Here is a 19,979-nt window from a genome sequence, read left to right as displayed (position 1 = left end):
GTATTTGGCAGACGCAACACTGGCGTCTATTCGCCTGACCAACCCTTCCTCTGCGGAAAGGTGGGATGGGCAGCCTCCATGAGCCTCAAAGCTCAATTCTCACCCCTATCACCTTGCAACTTTTCCTCAAAATCATGAGAGGTTATGGTAAAGGGGGCGGGGGCATGGACACTTTGAGGAAACTACTGGGCAGTGCTACTGTCTGTGACAAGGATGTGGTATTGAGGTGAGAATGACTGCCCCACCCAACCACAGGTGGACGCTGCTCGGTGGCAGACAGCCCGTCCAAGCCCTTGGTCATGCTGGACCTGAGGCCAGCAGCAAGCAGGATCCCCAGAACCCTGGGCCTTCCTCGGCCAGCCACACACCCTGCCCTGTTTACCTGGACAAGACACTGTTCCCAGGGGCCACACAGAATTTACAGCCCTGACCACAGGGAGGGAAGCAGCAAAGACGTCACAGGCTCCTAAAAGGCTTATTCCACCTCGTGTATCCATACACTGACTCATGAGGAAGCTGGAGGGTGGCGGGTGGAGCGGGGCTGCTGGAGGAGGGGGGGAGAGGACTTGCCGGAGGAGAAGAAAGGACTACTGTTGAAGGAAGGGGAAAGAGGAAGGCCCATCCCCCAAAGAGAACCCTCCGAGCCCCACCCACGTTATCATTCGCCTCCTGGGATGGTTAATACGCCTCAATCTGGCTGAACCTCGATACCCAACTTTTAGGCTGACACCAGTGTTGATGTTGCCATGAAGACCGTTGTTTTCACATGTGAGAGGATGACTCCTAGTGTGGCTGATAAGGCCTTGCAAGAAAAGACGGAGGTGCCTAAGAAGAGGGGAAGTGATTGTGCCTCCAGACGCCTCCAGACTCTGTCACAGCCTCAACTCCGCTCTGGATCTCCCGTCTGCTCACCAATCCAGGAGATTGCAGACCTCATCATTTCATGAGGCGACTCTTGGAAGTAATACGCACTTGCGCACACGCGCGTGCGCACGCGCACACACACACACACACGACTGCCTGTGTTTCCTTGGAGAACCCCAACTGATGCACCACCTTGCATGGCCCAGTCTACCTCCGCCTACTCAGGGAGGGAGGCAGTTGCGCGGCCCTGCTCAGCCGGAGCATCTGTCCTGACCACATCACGGCTTTGGGAGCCCTCTCCGCAAGCTCTTCTCTTTCCCCTGCTCCGTGTTGACCTCAATGTGACCACATTCCCGTTTACTGTATCAGACACACGTATTGTCTCAGGCCTTTCCCCGTGACGCCATCCGGTCAGTTCAATTGTTAGTACCTGTTACAGAACGGGGAGACTGAGTCACCAAGGAGCTTGTGTCTCAGCTGCTGGGACAAAGTCACACTGGAAACAAGAAATAAAGCTGGTTTAACACTCATTGTCCCTGCTACACGCCATCCTGGCCAAGCACTCCAGTACCAGGCTGCCTAGTCCCTGCAGCTGGACTTAGCTGGAGTAGGAGGCCAGTGGCTACACTGAGATGGGCAGATGGAGACTAGATCCAGAGAAGCCACGGTTCCCAGCCCTCCTAGACTCCCAAGGGAGACCCAGGCCTAGCTGCCTAAGGAAAAAGCCCCTGTCAGCCATCGCCCCAGGCCATCCCCTGACACGTGGGAAAGGCAAGCTTAGACGTGGAGAGCAGGCCCCCCTGCTGGGCCTGTAAAGGCTCGGAAGACTGAAATGGGCAGATCTAGACTTTAATACCCTTGTACGGGTTTCCAAGAAGGACGTCAGCCAGAACAGAATGTAAAGTCTGAGTAAAGAAGTAATAGAGGGCCTTGTCAAGTGAATAGGCTCCACTAGACATATAGACACTGGGCAGGCTGCTAGGGAGGAACTGTCCCCTTGCCCCCAGGGCTATCGGGCATGTCACTGCCCTTCAGAGGGACAGATACCTATTTTCTCCCCAAGATTTTCCCAGGAGTCACACTCTTACACAGACCACAGTCAGGGCACACCTTTGTGGTGTGGGTGCCTCAGGGGTAACAGTCTATGTGGGTGTCCTCCAGGGACCACCTTGGCAACAGATGCACTTAAAAGCTTTGCTTCTAGGTGGACGGAGGTGGAAAGGTAATGGGTAGGTGGATGGATATGGAAGGGATGACGTGTGGACTGTAGATGGATGGATGCATGATGTGTGGATGACTATAGGGGTGGCTGGGTGGATGATACACGTACGACTGGATAGATGGTAGATGAATAGATGGGTGGGTGGGTTAGTAAATGAATGGGGACAGATGGGCGAAAGGATGGATGAGTGGCTACAGATGGAATGATGGGCAGATAGGTAGATGAATGAAGCGTGATGTCTGGAAAGGTGGATGAGTAGATGGATAATAAGTGCATGGACAGATAGTTGGATGAATAGATGGATGTGTAGGTGGATGAACAAATGAGGCATGGATGGATGGATGGATGGATAGTGTGTAGGTAGTTGGGTGAATCGATGGATAATGGTTGGCTGGGTGGGGGTGGATGATGGGCGGATGGTGGGTCACGGCAGATGGACAGATGACAAGTGGATGAATATGTGGGCAGACAATTGAAAGCAACTCCACAGAGCCCGCCTCCTCAGTGCCTCGCGTCCTCCGCTGCGTCGCTGAGGAAAGCGAGGCTCAGTAAGCGCCGCAGGGCGGCAGTGTGGCCCCAGGACCCTCCCGGCCCAAGCTCAGGCTGCCGACCGCTCGACGACGAGAGGAGACATTGCTTGTCGGAGAAACCTCGAGAAAAGTCGGAGGTTCCTCACAGCAGGGGAGAGAGTCCAGCGACCCCTTCCTTCTTGCTGAGGTGCCTGCCCCTTTACTCTTGCCACCCCCTCTTCCAGGAAATTTGGTCTTGTATTAATAGCTCAGGAGATCCTTAAGTCATGTGTTACATTCTGCACTCCAACTTGGGATGCCCCAGCCGTCTAAATAGGGTAATTGGGGACTAGGATACACGTCTGTGGTACCATGCTTGCGTTGTGTGTGAAAGCCATGGTTCGATTTTTGGCACTGCAAAAGGGGGGTAAGTTATGCTTTGATTTGCATACATTAAATCTCATTCATGGGCTGGAGAGATGGCTTAGTGGTTAAGCACTTGCCTGTGAAGCCTACGGACCCTGGTTCGAGGCTCGATTCACCAGGACCCACATTAGCCAGATGCACAGGGGGGTGCATGTGTCTGGAGTTCGTTTGCAGTGGCTGGAGGCCCTGGCGTGCCTATTCTCTCTCTCTCTCCCTCTCCCACCCACCCCCCTCTCTCTCTGCCTCTTTCTCTGTCTGTCGCTCTCAAATAAATAAATAAAAATAAACAAAAAAAATTAAATCTCACTCGTTATGCCCTAAAGTTCTCTGGGCTCTAACAGGTGTTCAATGTTAAGTGTACCCTATCCCCTTAAAAACTGCTCGGTGCATCCACTGCCCAGCCCCCGCCCCAAATCCCTGGCCCCCACTAATCTTTTATCTCTGTTATAATTTGGCCCTCCTATCTTTATGATTCATTTTAAATTCCTTTTTATAAGCATTTTTATTTATTCGAGAGAAAATGAGTGAGTAACTATGGGTCTGCAAGAGCCTCTTTCCGGTACAAACCCCAAACTCATGCTCCACTTTGTGTATTTGGTTTTACGTGGGTTCTGGCGAATGGGACTCGGGACAGCAGGCTTTGCAAGGAAGTACCTTTAATCGCTGAGACATTTCCCAGCCCTGTAGTCATTTTTAGTGCACAGCTCAGAGGAGTTCAAGGCGCTCACCCCACTGCCCAGCCATTACCACCAATCCTCTTGAGAACCCTTTTCTTTTTGTTTGTTTGTTTGTGTTTTTCAAAGTAGGGTCTCACTCTAGCCCAGGCTAACCTGGAATTCACTATGTCGTCTCAGGATGGCCTTGAACTCATGGTGATTCTCCTACCTCTGCCTCCCGAGTGCTGGGATTAAAGGCCTGCCCTGCCACACCCTGCTTTCTTGAGAACCTTTTTCATCTTCAAAAACTTAAACTCAGGAACCAGGGGATGACTCAGTGAGTTAAGACCACTTAATACACAAGCATGAGGATTTGAGTTTGATGTCTGTCACTGAATAAAAAAGCCGGGTGTGGCTGTGTACTCTGTAACCCCAACCCTTAGGAAGGCAGAGACAGAAGGATAGCTGGAGTTCGCTGGTCAGCCAGTCTAACTGAAAAACGAGGACACTTGGGGTCCTCCTCTGGCCACTGCACTGAGCAATCATGCATACACATCTGCATGCACCATACACACCAACAATTTTTTAAAAGCCCTAAACTCAGGCTGGAGAGATGGCTTAGCAGTGAAGGCGTTTGCCTGCAAAGCCAAAGGACTCAGGTTCAATTCCCTATAAGCCAGATGCACAAGGGGCACATGTGTCTGGAGTTCATTTGCATTGGCTAGAGGCCCTGGTGGGCCCAGTCTCTTTATCTGTCTCTCTTCTCTCTATCTCTCTCTGCTCGCAAATAAATAAATAAAATTAAATAATAAAATATTTAAAAAAAAAAAAACTAAACTCTGTCCCCATGAAGCACTCACTCCTTCCTCTCCTCTCCCACTGGCAGATACCACTCTGCTCCCGTGCCTCGGCTGTCTTGGCAGCTCTGGAGAGCTCTCCTAAGTAGAATCATCCCCGTCTGTCCCTGGAGCGGGGTTATTTCACTGAGGATAATGTCCTTAAGCTCCATCTGCGTTGGGTCAGAATTACCTCCCTTTTTAGAGCTGGGTTCCCTCACACTATGCAGCTGAACTATTTTGCTTGGTCCATTCATTTGTCACAGATGCTTGGGCTCTCCCACAGTTCGGCTGTCACCCAGCATGCCATTTTCAACATTGATGTTCAAAATCTCAAGACCCTGCTTTTTTTGGTTTCGCTCTAGCCCAGACTGACCTAGAATTCACTATGTAATCTCCAAGTGGCCTCGAACTCATGGCACTATTCCTACCTCTGCCTCCCGAGTGCTGAGATTAAAGGCGTGTGCCACCATGCCTGGTGACCCTGCTTTTGAGTCTTCTGTGGCTAATCCAGAATCGGAACTGTTGGGTTGTATAGTGATTCAACTTGTAACTTTCTGAGGAAACGCCACTCCATTTTCCTCGGAAGTTGCACCACTTTTACACCCCCCACCAGCAGTGTGCACCAGGGTTCTGACTGCTCCACAGCCTCGCCAGCGCTTGCCATGTTCTGATTTTTTTTCAGTTTATTTATTTATTTGCATGTGTGTGTGTGTGTAATGGGTGTGCAAGGGCCTCTTGCCACTTTGAAAAAACACCAGACACTTGCACTGCCTTTGCACGTGGGTAACTGGGGACTTAAAGCCAGGCTGGCAAGCTTTAACCACTGAGCCATCTTCCCATTTCCTGTGTTCTGGTTTTGATAGCAGAAAATTTCACTGTGGTTTTGATTTGCATTTTTCTTTTCTATTTATTATGTATTGATTTCATCCTCCCCAGGCTGCCATTGAACTTGCCAAAGATGACCATGAATTTCTGATCTTCCCGCCTCTACCTCCTGAGGGCTAAGGTGTGAACCACCACACCTAGTTTATGCTGTTCTGGGAATCAAATCCAAGGCAATCACTCTTCCAACTAAGCCATACCCTCAGCCCATTGCTTTGTTTTGTATTGTTTTGTTTTGTTTTGTTTTTTGAGGCCAGTTCTCACTCTAGGACCAGCTGACTTCAAACTCACTGTGTAGCCTCAGGCTGGCCTCAAACTCATGAGAGTCCTCCTACCTCCGGGATCATGGGCCTGAGACACCAGCGCAGCTTGGATTTCTCTAATAACAAATGACTCGGAGAGTTTCTTCACCCACTTCTTGACCATTCTCACACCTTCTTTGCCAAAATATCTACTTCAGTCGTTTGCCCATTTTTCAACAACAGATGTTTAAGTGTTGGCCTTACGGTGCAACGACCTGGGTAAACCCACCCACTGACTACAGCAGCTTTAATAATCCCACTTCCTTTCCTTCCTTGGGGATATTTTGCATTCGTTTTCCTTCCTGAGTTCATTGTTAGGCTCTCTAGCTCAGTAGTATTAGAGATGAAAGCAGTTCTCCTGGTGCTGTTCCGACCTCAGGGAAAGAGCTCCACCTTCCAGGAGGACTGGCATCTCTGGGTTTTGCTAATGCCCTCCTCCGTCACGAGGAAGTCACGCTACTTCAACTTGCTCTGTTGTTACCTGAAACGAGTGTCCAGTTTCTTCGCCCGTGCTTCCTGTTCTCTTGAGATGAGCATAAGCTTTCCCTTAATTTGTCAGCATGGCGGGTTACGCTACTTTCCTGGGTAAACTCCGTTTGATCATGTTTTTATTATTTATTTATTATTATAGAGGGACAGACGGCAGGGGGGAATGGGCACACCAGGGCCTCTAGACAGTGCAAGCAAACTACAGATGCATGTGCCACCACGTACATGTGGCTTACATGGGTTCTGGGGAATCGAACCTGGGTTCCTGGGCTTGCCGGCAAGCATCGTACCAGCTAAGCCAGCTCTCCAGCCCCGTTCACGTTTTTAGTACATTATAGATTTAATTTGTTAAAATTTTATTTAGAATTTCGGCCTTTGTGCTCATGAAGGGTTACTGGTCCAGTTTTCTCTTCCTGTGATGTCTGTGTGCTGTAATGTTTGTGTACGTGTGCATGTTCATCTGTGTGTGAGCACACATGTGTGTATAGCCATGTGTGAAGACCAGAGGTGGACATCCAGTGTCTTCCTCTATCACTTCTTTGCCTTGTCTTTATGAAGCAGGGTCTCTTACTGCTTCCAGAACTCACTAGTTCAGCTAAACTGGCTAGTCAGAGAGCCCCAGGGACCTCCTGTCTCCCTGTTTCCATCTCCCCAGTGCCGGGGTTATAAGCTCACACACCACACCTGGTATTTTTTACATGGGTGTTGGGGATCTGAACTTGGGTTCTCATGCTTATATAGCAAGCATTTTACCCACTGAGCTAACTCTCTGCCTCTCTTCTCTCTCTATCTCTCTCTCTCTCTCTCTGCTTGCAAGAAATATTTTTTATATATATTTTTTTTTAATTTTTTTTTTAATTTATTTATTTGAGAGCGACAGACACAGAGAGAAAGACAGATAGAGGGAGAGAGAGAGAATGGGCGGGCCAGGGCTTCCAGCCTCTGCAAACGAACTCCAGACGCGTGCGCCCCCTTGTGCATCTGGCTAACGTGGGACCTGGGGAACCAAGCCTCGAACCGGGGTCCATAGGCTTCACAGGCGAGCGCTTAACCGCTAAGCCATCTCTCCAGCCCAAGAAATATTTTTAGCCGGGCATGGTAGCGCATGCCTTTAATCCCAGCCCTTGGGAGGCAGAGGTAGGAGGATCACTGTGAGTCTGAGACTATATAAGGAGCTAGAGTGAGACCCTACCTCTAAAAACCAAAAAGAAACAAAAACACACACACAAAATTTAAAAAAAAAAACACATTATTTGCAAGCAGAAAAAGAGAGAAAAGAATGGGTGCCCTAGGGCCTCTAGCCACTGTAAATAAACTCCAGATGCATATGCCGCTTGTGCCTTCAGCTTTACATGGGCACTGGGAATTCGAACCTAGGTTACTAGGCTTTGCAGGCAAGCACCTTAACTGCTGAGTCATCCCTCCAACCCACAAGTAAATCCTTTCAATATACAGGACTAGTGTAATTATTTCTCCCTGAGTCCTCTATGATAAACTATGTCTTCTAAGAAGGCTAAGCTAGTCCTGAGTAGTTCCCTTACTATTCCTCAGTACCTGTGAGTCTGTAGTGATGTCTCCATCCTCGTATCTTCTCTATTCGCCTACCAATCAGGCTACAGGATAAAGGATTTTATTAATCTATTCAAGGAACCAGTTTTTAATTTCCTTCATTTTTCTCTAGCATTTCTTTTTTTTGAGGTAGGGTCTCACTCCAGCCCGAGCTGACCTGGAATTCACTATGTAGTCACAGGGTGGCCTTGAACTCATGGCGATCCAAAGGCATGTACCACCCCACCCAACATTCTCTAATGTTTTGTTGTGTTATTTTATTAAAGATCTCTTCCTTTTCCTCCTCCTCCTCTTTCTTCTCCTTCTTCACTATTTTGCTATTTGGGGATAATTTATGCTTTTTACCTTCCCTGGCTTTTAAGATAGAAAGTCATTGGCTAGAGACCTTTCTTCTCTTCTTTTTGCTTTTTTTTTTTTTTGGCATGTGTATATTATGTGTGGTATGTGTGGTGCAGTGTGGGTGTATGGCATATACACACAAGTGCACAGATGCATGTGCCCCACACACATGCATGCAGAGACCAGAAGAAAGAATTGGGTATCTTCCTCTATCACTCATTCAATGCTTTCTTCCTTGAGATAGAGTCTCTCACAACTCAGAGCTGCCATTTTTTTTAATTTATTTATTTATTAGAGATGGGGGGGGTTCCTCTCGCCACTGCAAACGAACTCCAGATGCATGCACTACCATGTGCATCTGGCTTAAGTAGGACCTGGAGAGTCACACCTTAAACACTAAGCCATCTCTCCAGCCCAGAGCTGTCATTTTCAGATTAGCTGGCGAGCCCCAGCAATTCCCTGGACAGACCCTCCTGCCTTTCTTTCTTTCTTTCTTTCTTTCTTTCTTTCTTTCTTTCTTTTTTTTTTTTTTTTTTTTTGTAGGGTCTCACTCTCACCCAGGCTGACCGGGAACTCATTATGTAGCCTAGTCTGGCCTCAAACTCACAGAAATTCTCCTAGTAAAACCTCTCAAGAGCTGGAACTAAAAGTGTGGTCCCCTCTCGCCGCGTCGCCGGTGCCCGTGCCGCCCGCTCCACCTCGCTTCTCCTCTCCCCACGGAGGCCCTGGGGGCCCCGAGCGAGAAGCGGGGACCATGTTCCGACGCAAGCTGACTGCTCTCGACTACCACAACCCCACCGGCTTCAACTGCAAAGATGAAACAGAATTTAGAAACTTTATTGTTTGGCTGGAAGACCAGAAAATCAGACACTACAAGATTGAAGACAGAGGTAATTTAAGAAACATCCACAGCAGTGACTGGCCCAAGTTTTTTGAAAAGTATCTCAAAGATGTTAACTGTCCTTTCAAGATTCAGGATCGACAAGAAGCAATTGACTGGCTTCTTGGTTTAGCTGTTAGACTTGAATATGGAGATAATGCTGAAAAATACAAGGACTTAGTACCTGATAATACAAAAAATACTGACAATGCAGCTAAAAATGCAGAGCCATTGATCAACTTGGATGTAAATAATCCTGATTTTAAGGCTGGTGTAATGGCTTTGGCTAACCTCCTTCAGATCCAGCGCCACGATGATTATCTGGTGATGCTTAAGGCAATTCGCATTTTGGTTCAAGAGCGTCTGACACAGGATGCAGTTGCTAAAGCAAATCAAACAAAAGAGGGCTTACCTGTTGCTTTAGACAAACATATTCTTGGTTTTGACACAGGAGATGCAGTTCTTAATGAAGCTGCTCAGATTCTGCGATTGCTGCATATAGAAGAGCTCAGAGAGCTGCAGACAAAAATTAATGAAGCCATAGTAGCTGTTCAGGCAATTATTGCTGATCCAAAGACAGATCACAGACTGGGCAAAGTTGGAAGATGAACATGTCAGAATTTCAACTTCTTACCTACTAAGCACTGTTAGGAACGATGTACACTGCTGGCATGTGTTTGGAAATCAAATGTCACATTTTCAGGGGAGGAATCCCAGAAAATTGACTATGTTCTAGAGATTTACCACCATTGCTTTTTTCTTTAATAAAGTTTGGAAAGTTCAGGGAAAAAAAAAAAAAAAAGTGTGGTCCCCACATCCAGCTCCCTCTTCTCCTCACAGAGCAGCCGGTGCTGGAGGTTCCCCCAAGCACTGCTTCAGTGTTCAGTAGCAGTTCTCTCTCTCTCTCTCTCTCTCTCTCTCTCTCTCTCACACACACACTTCTCTCTCCTCATTCATCTGCTCTCCCGTCTCTCTAGCCTTGGTGCCTTGGCCTAACCGTGGAAACGCACCCGGGACCCACTGCTGTCTGGTCGGCGACAGGAGAGCATTCCCGAGAGGGCTGATGTGGAACTGGCTGTCCAGGCCATGGATGAGCGCAGTGGGGCTCCTGGGCCCCCAGCATGATGAACAGCAAGAAAAGCTTCTGTTCCATGTTCCAGGGCTTCAGGGAACAAAATGCAAGAGTTGGGGCTACCGGAGCCCAGGGACAGAGAAGGGGAAGAGACTCCGAGAGGACTTAGTTGAGTTGATGTATGCAGTGCCAAATAAATAAATAAATAAAAAGCTGCAGACTGGTGTGAGCATCCTCTGTGGACTATGAAAGAAGCTAGAATAAAAAAAAAAAGAAAATCTAGCACTGTAGGGATGGCTTAGAAGTTAAGGCATTTGCCTGCAAGGCCAAAGCCCAAGTTCAATTCCCCGGAACCCATGTTAACCAGATGCACAAGGGGGCCCATGTGGCTAGAGGTCCTAGGGCACCCATTCTCTCTCTCTCTCTCTCTCTCTCTCTCCCTCTGTGTGTGTGTGGGGGGGGGTATGTACCTTTTTCTCTGCCAAATAAATAAATAAATAAATTTTTTAATTGAAAAAAAGAAAATCTACCTCTTCTGTCCCACCTCCTGACAGTGCCCTCCAGGAAGTCGTTTAGCCAGGGAAGCTGGACATTTGCAAAGTCCCAGCCACGTGTGTCAGTCAGTTCCTGCTGTGTCATAAAGCTCACCAAAGCCAGTGGCTTCAATGAGCAACAGGGGATAGAGAGATGGCCCAGTGGTTAAAGGCACTTGCTTAAAAAGCCTGACAATTGGGCTGGAGAGATGGCTTAGCGGTTAAGCGCTTGCCTGTGAAGCCTAAGGAGCCCGGTTCGAGGCTCGGTTCCCCAGGTCCCATGTTAGCCAGATGCACAAGGGGGCGCACGCGTCTGGAGTTCGTTTGCAGAGGCTGGAAGCCCTGGCGCGCCCATTCTCTCTCTCTCCCTCTATCTGTCTTTCTCTCTGTGTCTGTTACTCTCAAATAAATAAATAAAAAATATTTTTTAAAAAAAAGCCTGACAATCTGGGTTTGACTCCCCAGTGTCTACTTAAAGTCAGACACACAAAGGGGTGCATGCATGTGTAGTTTGTTTGTGTGGCAGAAGGGCCTGACATGCCCATTCTCTCTCTATATATGTATATATTTTTTAAATGAGCAGTAAATACTTGAAAAATCAATAGGAAGATGGATGATAAATGTGGGTATTCATAGGTTTATATATGTGCTGTGTTTTCTTCTCATATATATTTTATTTTATAATTTATTTATTAAAAAGAGAAAGAGAGAATGAGAGAGAGAGAGAATGGGCGCACCAGAGCCTCCAGCCACTGCAAACAAACTCCAGATGCATGTGCCACCTTGTGCATCTGGCTTATGTGGGTTCTGAGGAGTCGAACCAGGGTCCTTAGGCTTCTCAGGTAAGCGCCTTAACTTGGGCTGTGTTTTCTAACGTCTCCTGAGAAGTCCTACAAAGCAATGACACCCTGGTAGCAATGACCACACCAAATAGCCAGATCTTCATTTCTAAATATCATTCTCCATCTAGTGGAAGGAGCCAGAGCTCCTGGGACAAGCAGCTGAGTTTCTGGGCAAGAAAATGACAAACTTGGAACAACACTTCACGGTGCCAGAAAATGAGGGTATATACAGAAAAGGACACAGAGGCCAAAGTCAGAACAATTTGAGGCAGAAAATAAAGATAACCCAGAGGATAAAATAAATGCCCATAAACCTACAATTATATAAGTGAGTGCATAACAAATGAGAGAGGATGCTCATTTTCTGGACGAATTCCAAATAATTGATATACAGAAGGGACTAAAGAGCCACCTTGGTGCACACAGTAATAATTGCTACGGGTAACAGCCACTGGAAGATCTTAAAAGCAGTGAGATAATGTTTGAATTTACATAAACTCAAATATCTTCCCCCTCCCCCAACAAATTTCAAAGCGGCAAAATCGTGGCTTTGCTGTGGAAAAACCTAGCAGACATCACTTTCCCCAGGGGAATGAGGCTTAACATCCCCGGCAGTGGGGCGTGTCAACTTCACACCCTCTAATACAGGACAGCAAGAAAAGCATGACTCCCATGCTGTTCTTGCCTAAACTACAAAACACCAATTTCCATCACAAGCAAGCATGCAACCAGCTCAGGGGGACGGTCTCCACATCACCGACCAATGACCTCCGAGAGTGTCAAGACGACAAAAGGCAAGGGTGAGGAGAAATCACACGAGGGGACAAAGGGGACGGGATCATTCATGTAGCCTGTGGTTTGGGTGGAGCAGAAGCCCCTGGGTTAGGCCTCTCAGCTTGCCTGGCACCAAGTACCTCTGCCAAGCAGTGCCCATAAGGCCCAGCTACCAGGCTGACCTGGCAGCTTGGAGGCTCTGAAGATCAATAACCCCTCTGTGAAGGGGACCGCCACCCAGCCTGTGTCACAGAGCATCTCAGGATCTCCCCAGGGGACAGGCCAGCCACCTGGTCCTCAGCTATCACAGAGGGCCAGAATCATTTTCCTGGGTATGGGCTGGCTTGTTTTATGAGCCCACAGAGCTTCTGCCAACACTTTATTCACAGACTGGACAACCCCTCAACCGTCATCACCCCACCGCCAAAGGCTCCTTGCACAGGCAAAGGAATGCAAGCAGAGCTTTGGCTACATGGCCACAGCTTTCCCCCTGCCAGCTCCCATTGCCCAGGAGGGATTGGCAACCCACTGAAAGAACAGCTATAGTGCCAGCTGACCACCCCTCAAAGGCTGGGAGACTGTCCACGTAGTGCCCTGGACGCCTAGAGTCAAATCAGGGCTATATCTCCATGACTACAGTGCCCAAGTCTGGGGACCAAAGGCTGGAGTCACAACAGTCCCGCAGCCATCATGGCTGGCCATCTGCTCACAGAACGCTGCTGCCCACTCACTCCGGTGTAGAGGGCTTGCTTCCTGGCGATCCCCGCCACCGCCACCACCGCCACGCAGGGCCATAGCACTGGCAGTGTGAAAGTAGAAGTCAGGGCTGCTGGTGAGTGGATGGGAAAAAATACAGCCACTGTGTGTGTCACAGTGGGGATGGGGGTCCTGATCACCCATGGGAATGGGCAGGGGGGCTCAGGTGGGATCCAGCTGGGGAGGGAACTAGGTAACATGGGCTGCAAACCTTGAGCATTAGAAAGTAATTTTTTTCTGCCAATTTCACTTTGTTTGTTTGTTAGTTTGTTTTGTTTTTGTTTCTCGAGGTAGGGTCTCACTCCAGTCCAGGCTGACCTGGAATTCACTATGTAGTCTCAGGGTGGCCTTGAACTCACAGCAATCCTCCTACCTCTGCCTCCCAAGTGCTGGGATTAAAGGCGTACGCCACCATGCCCAACCCCCAACTTCTCTCTCGCTTTTTTTACGATTTTATTTTTACTTATTTATTAGAGAGAATGGGTACACCAGGGCTTCTACCCACTGCAAACGAACTCCAGACACACGTGCCGCCATGTGCATCTGGCTTACTTGAGACCTGGAGAATTGAACCTGAGTCCTTAGGTTTCATAGGCATGTGCCTTAACTGCTAGGCCATCTCTCCAGCCCCCAACTTCTCTTTTCTATCTATATATTAATGACTAATAAAGCTAGCCAGCATGAGCATTGACTCACACTCATTTTGTGATAAGAAAACTTAAATCTATGTAGCCAGCAAGTTTTGGTGTACACTGTATACTAACAGCAATCTTCGACTCACTTTCCTGGGTAGCTGAAGTTTTGTATATCTCCCCAAAGTTCCTTCAGCTCCTAAGAACCACCAGCTACTCTAATGCGAGGCTGACCTTTGGGGTTGCACATATATGAGTGAGCTCTTGCTTCTTGCTGCTCTTGTTTCCCTAGCCTGGGGTACCTCACTTAATGGAATGACCTCTACTTCTATCCATGTCATTGCAAGTGACAAAACCGCCTTCTTTTTCTTGTTTTTTGTTTTTTTTGGTTTTTTTGTTGTTGTGCTTTTCAGGGTAGGGTCTCACTCTAGTCCAGGCTGACCTGGACTATGTATTCACTATGTAGTCTCAGGGTGGCCTCGAACTTCCAGAGATCTTCCTACCTCTACTTCCAAAGTGCTGGGCCTAAAGCCATGTGCCACCATGCCCCAAGTTTTGTGTCTTCCTTTTTAACATTTTTGAGACAGGATTTTACTCTATAGTTCATATTGGCCTCAAACTCACTGTGTGATCCAGGTTGACCTCAAATTCATGGCAATCCTCCTGCCTCAACTCTTAAGTGCTGTGATCACAGGCACACACCATCACCTCTGGCCACAATGGCTCTAAGAGATGTTTCTAGAGCATTCCACTATGGTTCAGTGAAGTGTGCACATAGGAGAGAGCGGCTCCAGCACTGGGTGGGCTCCTTGTGTCTCTCCAAGGATATCTCACTAGGAAGCAGCAGAGATGGCCGAAAGACCTCCCAGTCCACCGCCATCCAGCTGTCCCGCCACACGGCCCGAATGAATGAAGGGCCCTGCAGCTGTGCCCTGGAATATTCCAGAGCCATTAAAATCATGTTCCCGGTGAATATTTAATGGTTCGTTTCATTTTCCAGTACACTGTTGGGGGAAAAGGGCTATAAAGCAATCTAAGTTAATAACCAGGATGGTGTGTGTGCCAGCAGCGAAGGACTCAAACACAAATCCATCCTTGCCATCAGGGCACGTGGAGCCACTACGAGCCACCACACAGAATGGCAATGCCACCCTGGGATGGAGCCACACAACCTAGCACTGCCTGACTGGAATAGTGTCACCACCAAAGGGACCCCAAGCTGCCGGTGTGAGGTGGAAGACGGTGAGCGGCAGAGTCTCCCTGAACACTGTCCCGTGTTTCACACGTGACTCCAGTGCACACGGAATGCTGCATATTCAGAAAATGATGTTTCTTTTTTATTTATTTTCATGTTCATTTGAGACAGAGAGGGAAAGAGAGGAGAGGGAATGGGCACACTAGGGTCTCTCGTCACTGCAAGCTCCAGACACGTGTGCCCCCTTGTGCATCTGACTTATGTGGGACCTGAAGAATCAAAAACCTGAGTCCTTAGGCTTCACAGGCACACACCTTAGCCACTAAGCCGTCTCTCCAGCCCTCTTTTTTTTTTTTTTTTGTTTTTGTTTTTGTTTTTGTTTTTGTTTTTGTTTTTGTTTTTTGAGGTAGGTCTCTAGCCCTGGAATTCACTATGTAGTCTCAGACTCACAGTGAGCCTCCTACCTCTCCCTCCTGAGTGCTGGGATTAAAAATGTGTGCCACTACACCTGGCTCCAAAAACTATGTTTCTCTTTTTTAATTTTTTTTTGTTCATTTTTATTTATTTATTTGAGAGTGACAGAGAGAGAAGGAGTCAGATAGAGAGAGAGAGTGAGTGAGAATGGGCACGCCAGGGCTTCCAGCCACTGCAAACGAACTCCAGACGCGTGCGCCCCCTTGTGCATCGGCTAACATGGGTCTTGGAAACTGGAGATCAAGCATTCAAAACACATGAGCTGGGGGGCTGGAGATATGTCTTAGTACTTAAGGCTCTTGCCTTCAAAGCCTAAGGATCCTGGTTCCATTCCCCAGTACCCACATAAAACAGATGCACAGGATGGTGCTTGTATCTGCGGTTTGTTTGCAGTAGGTAGAGGCCTTGGTATACCTATTCTCTCTCTCTCTCTCTCTCTCTCTCAAATAAATTGATTAAATATTTTATTTATTTATTTATTTATTTATTTATTTGAGAGTGACAGACACAGAAAGAAAGACAGATAGAGGGAGAGAGAGAGAATGGGCGCGCCAGGGCTTCCAGCCTCTGCAAACGAACTCCAGACGCGTGCGCCCCCTTGTGCATCTGGCTAACGTGGGACCTGGGGAACCGAGCCTTGAACCGGGGTCCTTAGGCTTCACAGGCAAGCGCTTAACCGCTAAGCCATCACTCCAGCCCGATTAAATATTTTTTGGAAGACACATGTTTATGGGGGACATCTGATTCACACCACCATACGCCAGATGCAAAGTGGTGCATGTGTCTGTAATTAATTCCAAGGTGCCTATAGTGAGGGGAGAACCCCAAGCTCACAAGCAGCAGCAAAAATAAGAGAGGGCCTGCCTCAAAAGGAAACAGAAGGAGAGGAGGAACACCACAGGTTGTCCTCTGGCCTCCACGTGTACACCCTGGCACACACATGCCATTACACACACGCACATTATGCACATGTTCAAATTCATACCCACACAAAAATAACATAAAATTTTTAACTTGAAAAAAGAGGTCTGCAGAGATGGTTTAGTGGTTAAGGTGCTTGCCTGCAAAGCCAAAGGACCCAGGTTCAGATCCTCAGGACCCGCTTAAACCAGATACATAAGGTGGCGCATGCATCTGGAGTTCATTTGCAGCAGCTGGAGGCCCTGGCATGGCCATTCTCTTTCTATCTGCCTCTCTCTCTCTCTTTCACAAATAAAAAATAATTTTAAAAACTTTTTTAAAAAATGAAAAAAGAGTCAGGGGAGCTGCTACAGATGGTGGTGACTATCATGGAGTCCCAAGACCCCTCAAGGTCGAAGTAACAGTGGGGTGCTCAGCACTGGGTGAGTGAGCCATCTCTATCACTCCTGAGGGGGCTCAGGCAGCACCCCGGAGGAGGTGGCAAAAGAAAGTGCGGCGCTCTGAGCACTCAGCTCTCCAGAGAAGCTTCTCTGTGGAGACGGCCGTGGCCACTGAGGAGACTCAAGCCTCATCTAGGTGCTGAAAAGAAGAGGCGTTGAAGCAGAGGGTGGTGGCACACGCTTTTAATCCCAGCACTCAGGAGGCAGGGGCAGTTCGAGGCCAGCCTGGAACTACATAGTGAATTCCAGGTCAGCCTGGGCAAGAGTGAGACCCTACCTCAGTAAAAAAAAAAAAAAAGAAGAAGAGAGCTCAGCGCTAAATGAGCCATCTCTGTCATGCCCTTGAGGCTTAAGAAACTTTGGAAAGAGGGGAAGGAAAGAACGCAAGAGGCACAGGACAGGGAGGACATGAAGTGACTGGTGCATTCATGACCCCACAGTGGACGTGGTTACAACACCTGCACAATATTAAGCCCATCAACATTTTTTAAAATATTTTATTTTATTTATTTATTTGAGAGAAAGACCACAGGGAGAGAGAGAATGGCCTCCAGCCACTGCAAACAAACTCCAGACACACGTGCCACCTTGTGCATCTGGCTTATGTGGGTGCTGGGAATCAAACAGAAGTCTTTTGGCTTTGCAGGCAAGTGCCTTAACCACTAAGCCATATCTCCAGCGGCCTCCCCCCCATCAACATTTTGACATTGATGATGAAGGAGGATGAAAAGAATGAGACATCAGAGCTGGGAAAGATGGCTTAGTGGTTAAGGTGCTTGTCTGTGAAGCCTAACAATACAGGTTCAATGCCTCAGTACCCACGTAAGCCAGATGCATGTGGTGGCACATGTGTCTGGAGTTTGTTTGCAGTGGCTAGAGGCCTTGGTGCAGCCATAGTCTCTCTCTCTCTCTCTCTCTCTCTCTCTCTCTCTCTCTCTCTCTCTCCTCTCTCTCTCTCTCTTTCCCCTCCCTCTCTCATAAATAAATACATATTTTTTAATAATACATCAATGCCAGGCATGGTGGTGCAAGCCTCCAATCCCAGCACTCAGGAGGCTGAAATAATAGGATCACTGTGAGTTTGAAGCCAGCCTGGGCTACAGAGTGAGTTTCAGGTCAGCCTGAGCCAGCCTGGGATCATGCCTCAAAACGAAACAACACTAAAGGTCTCTTAATTGAGCCAGGTGTAGTGGAGCACACCTTTAATCCCAGCACTCGGGAGGCAAAGATAGGGGGATTGCTGTGAGTTCGAGGCTAGCCTGAGACTACATAGTGAATTCCAGGTCAATCAAGACTAGAGCGAGACCCTCAAGAAAACAAAAAACAAAATGTCTCTGAATTGGCGAAGAAAGGTGACCTCTTCCTCTCACTTATTTTCTGTGTTTCCAATTCCTACAATGCCTACAGTTTTCTATGACAGATTATGCATCTCTTCCAGCCCCTGTGAACTAAGGCCTCCCAAGCGTCACATCCACGGATAGCAGAGCCAGCACGGACATCACTCACAGAGGAAGATGGAAAATCCAGCCTCCACACTAGAGAAACCTGAAACCACAAACTCCCGCATCCCATACTTCAGTCTCATTTAATAAAGTTAAGTCGTTCAATAAAGGAAGAGGGCCATAAAGGTAACAAACCCCAGTACACAGAGGCCTGGCTGACTGCCACATCCCACATCCAGCCCTCTGGTACGGAGTTTGGGAGCTCCAGGTCCTGGAGATCCTGAGTCAGCCTCCAGCCTGAGATTGGAGTTGGGGTGAGATAGCAAGACCTCACCCTGCATCCCAGGCTGCACTTGGGACTTGACTCAGAGATGTAGGCCCCCTAGAGCCCATGGACTCTCAGGAGCTCACAGTAGACTCTAGATAACCTTTTGGGGACAAAGGCCTCAGAATATCTGGCATTTCTGTGGCTCAGACATGACAGGATCCAGGGATGAGAGATGAGAGGTGACAAGTGGGCATAGCAGCCTGGCATGCAGCCTTCCAGTTGGGGTAGTAACTGAGGTCTAACTGTAATCCCCCCACCTTGGGTCAAGCCCTAGTGACCCTCCAAGGATGGACCCCAATCCAGACAGCCATGGATCACACCCACTAAGCTGGCCATCATCAAAACCAGAAAATAACAAATGAGGTTGAGAATGCAGAGATGAGGAGCCCTGGACTCTGGCACAGGGTAGAAAACAACCTGGGGCTAGAAAGATGGCTTAGTGGTCAAGGAACTTGCCTGCAAAGCCAAAGTACCTTGGTTCAATTCCCCAGGACCCATGTAAGCCAGATGCACAAGGTGGCCCGTGCATCTGGAGTTCATTAGCAGTAGCTGGAGGCCCTGGCGTGCCCAATCTCTCTCTCTCTCTCTCTCTCTCTCTCTCTCTCTCTCTCTCTCTCTCTCAAATAAATAAATAAAAATAAACTATTTTTTTTTAAATATGGAAGTTTCGTTTTTAAAAAATGTTAGCAAAGAAGACTGGGGAAATCATTCAGTTGGTAAAGTGTTTGGCAGACAAGAATGAGGACACGAGTTTGAATCCTCACCACCAGTGTAAAAGGCCAGGTATGGTGGCACATGTCTGTAATCCTAATGCTAAAGCACATGGAGACAGAAGACCTCCTGGGGCTCATTAGCTAGCTTGTCTAGTTATGAGGAAATGTAGGCTCAGCATGAGACCCAGTCTCAAAGAACAAGGTGGAGGACGGCTGAGGAGAGTACCTGCTAGCAACCTCTGGCCTCCACATGCACGTGCACACGGGTGCATGCAAACCTGCACATGCACGTGCAACCACACATCCACAAACACCCACACACATGTGAAACACACACTCCCAAAGAAATAAGAATGTGGGGTGGAGTGCCCGGGGCTGGGAGTCGGTGTTGAATGTGGATCAAGTTTCATCCTAGGAAGGTGGAAACTCCTGGAGGTGGATAAGTGACACTTGTGCCTCTGAGCTCTGTACTAACAATGGTGAAGATGGCAAATGTTAAGTCGTATGTATTTTGTCACAGTTTAAAAATTTGAGACAGGGTCTCACGTTGCCCAAACTAGCTTGAAATTCACAATCGTCCTGCCTCGGCCCCCTCACACCTGGCAAAAAAAAATAATAATAATATTTTTTTAAGAGAGAAAAATTGCTTTAAATAATAGTCGTGTAGAAAGCTAGGTGTTCCCCCCACCACCACCAACTCTGATGTATGGAGGAAGCACCCAGAGTAGAAACGGATCTGTTGAGTAGGGCTCCACATGGGTCAGGACCAGTGTGGTGACCTCATTGTCCCCCAAAGAGGGGCCAGGCATTCTCAGTGTTCTCACTGGGTAAGAATGCCCCCAGTAGAACCCTGTTCCCCAGTGACAACCAGCAGTTCACA

General features: G+C 48.1%; 1 protein-coding gene across 1 annotated transcript; it reads left to right on the top strand.

The window, feature by feature from the left end:
• Positions 1–8,772: 8,772 nt before the first annotated feature.
• Positions 8,773–9,760, top strand: LOC101606902 (RNA transcription, translation and transport factor protein). Its single transcript, XM_045133191.1, has one exon. The coding sequence runs from the start codon at positions 8,852–8,854 to the stop codon at positions 9,584–9,586; it is 735 nt and encodes a 244-aa protein (XP_044989126.1). The 5' UTR covers positions 8,773–8,851; the 3' UTR covers positions 9,587–9,760.
• Positions 9,761–19,979: the final 10,219 nt, after the last annotated feature.

This window comes from Jaculus jaculus, chromosome 1 (genome assembly GCF_020740685.1).
Source record: "Jaculus jaculus isolate mJacJac1 chromosome 1, mJacJac1.mat.Y.cur, whole genome shotgun sequence".
Lineage (NCBI taxonomy): Eukaryota > Metazoa > Chordata > Mammalia > Rodentia > Dipodidae > Jaculus > Jaculus jaculus.
The sequence above is the reverse complement of the archived record's forward strand: the minus strand, read 5'-3'. Positions and strand labels throughout refer to the sequence as shown.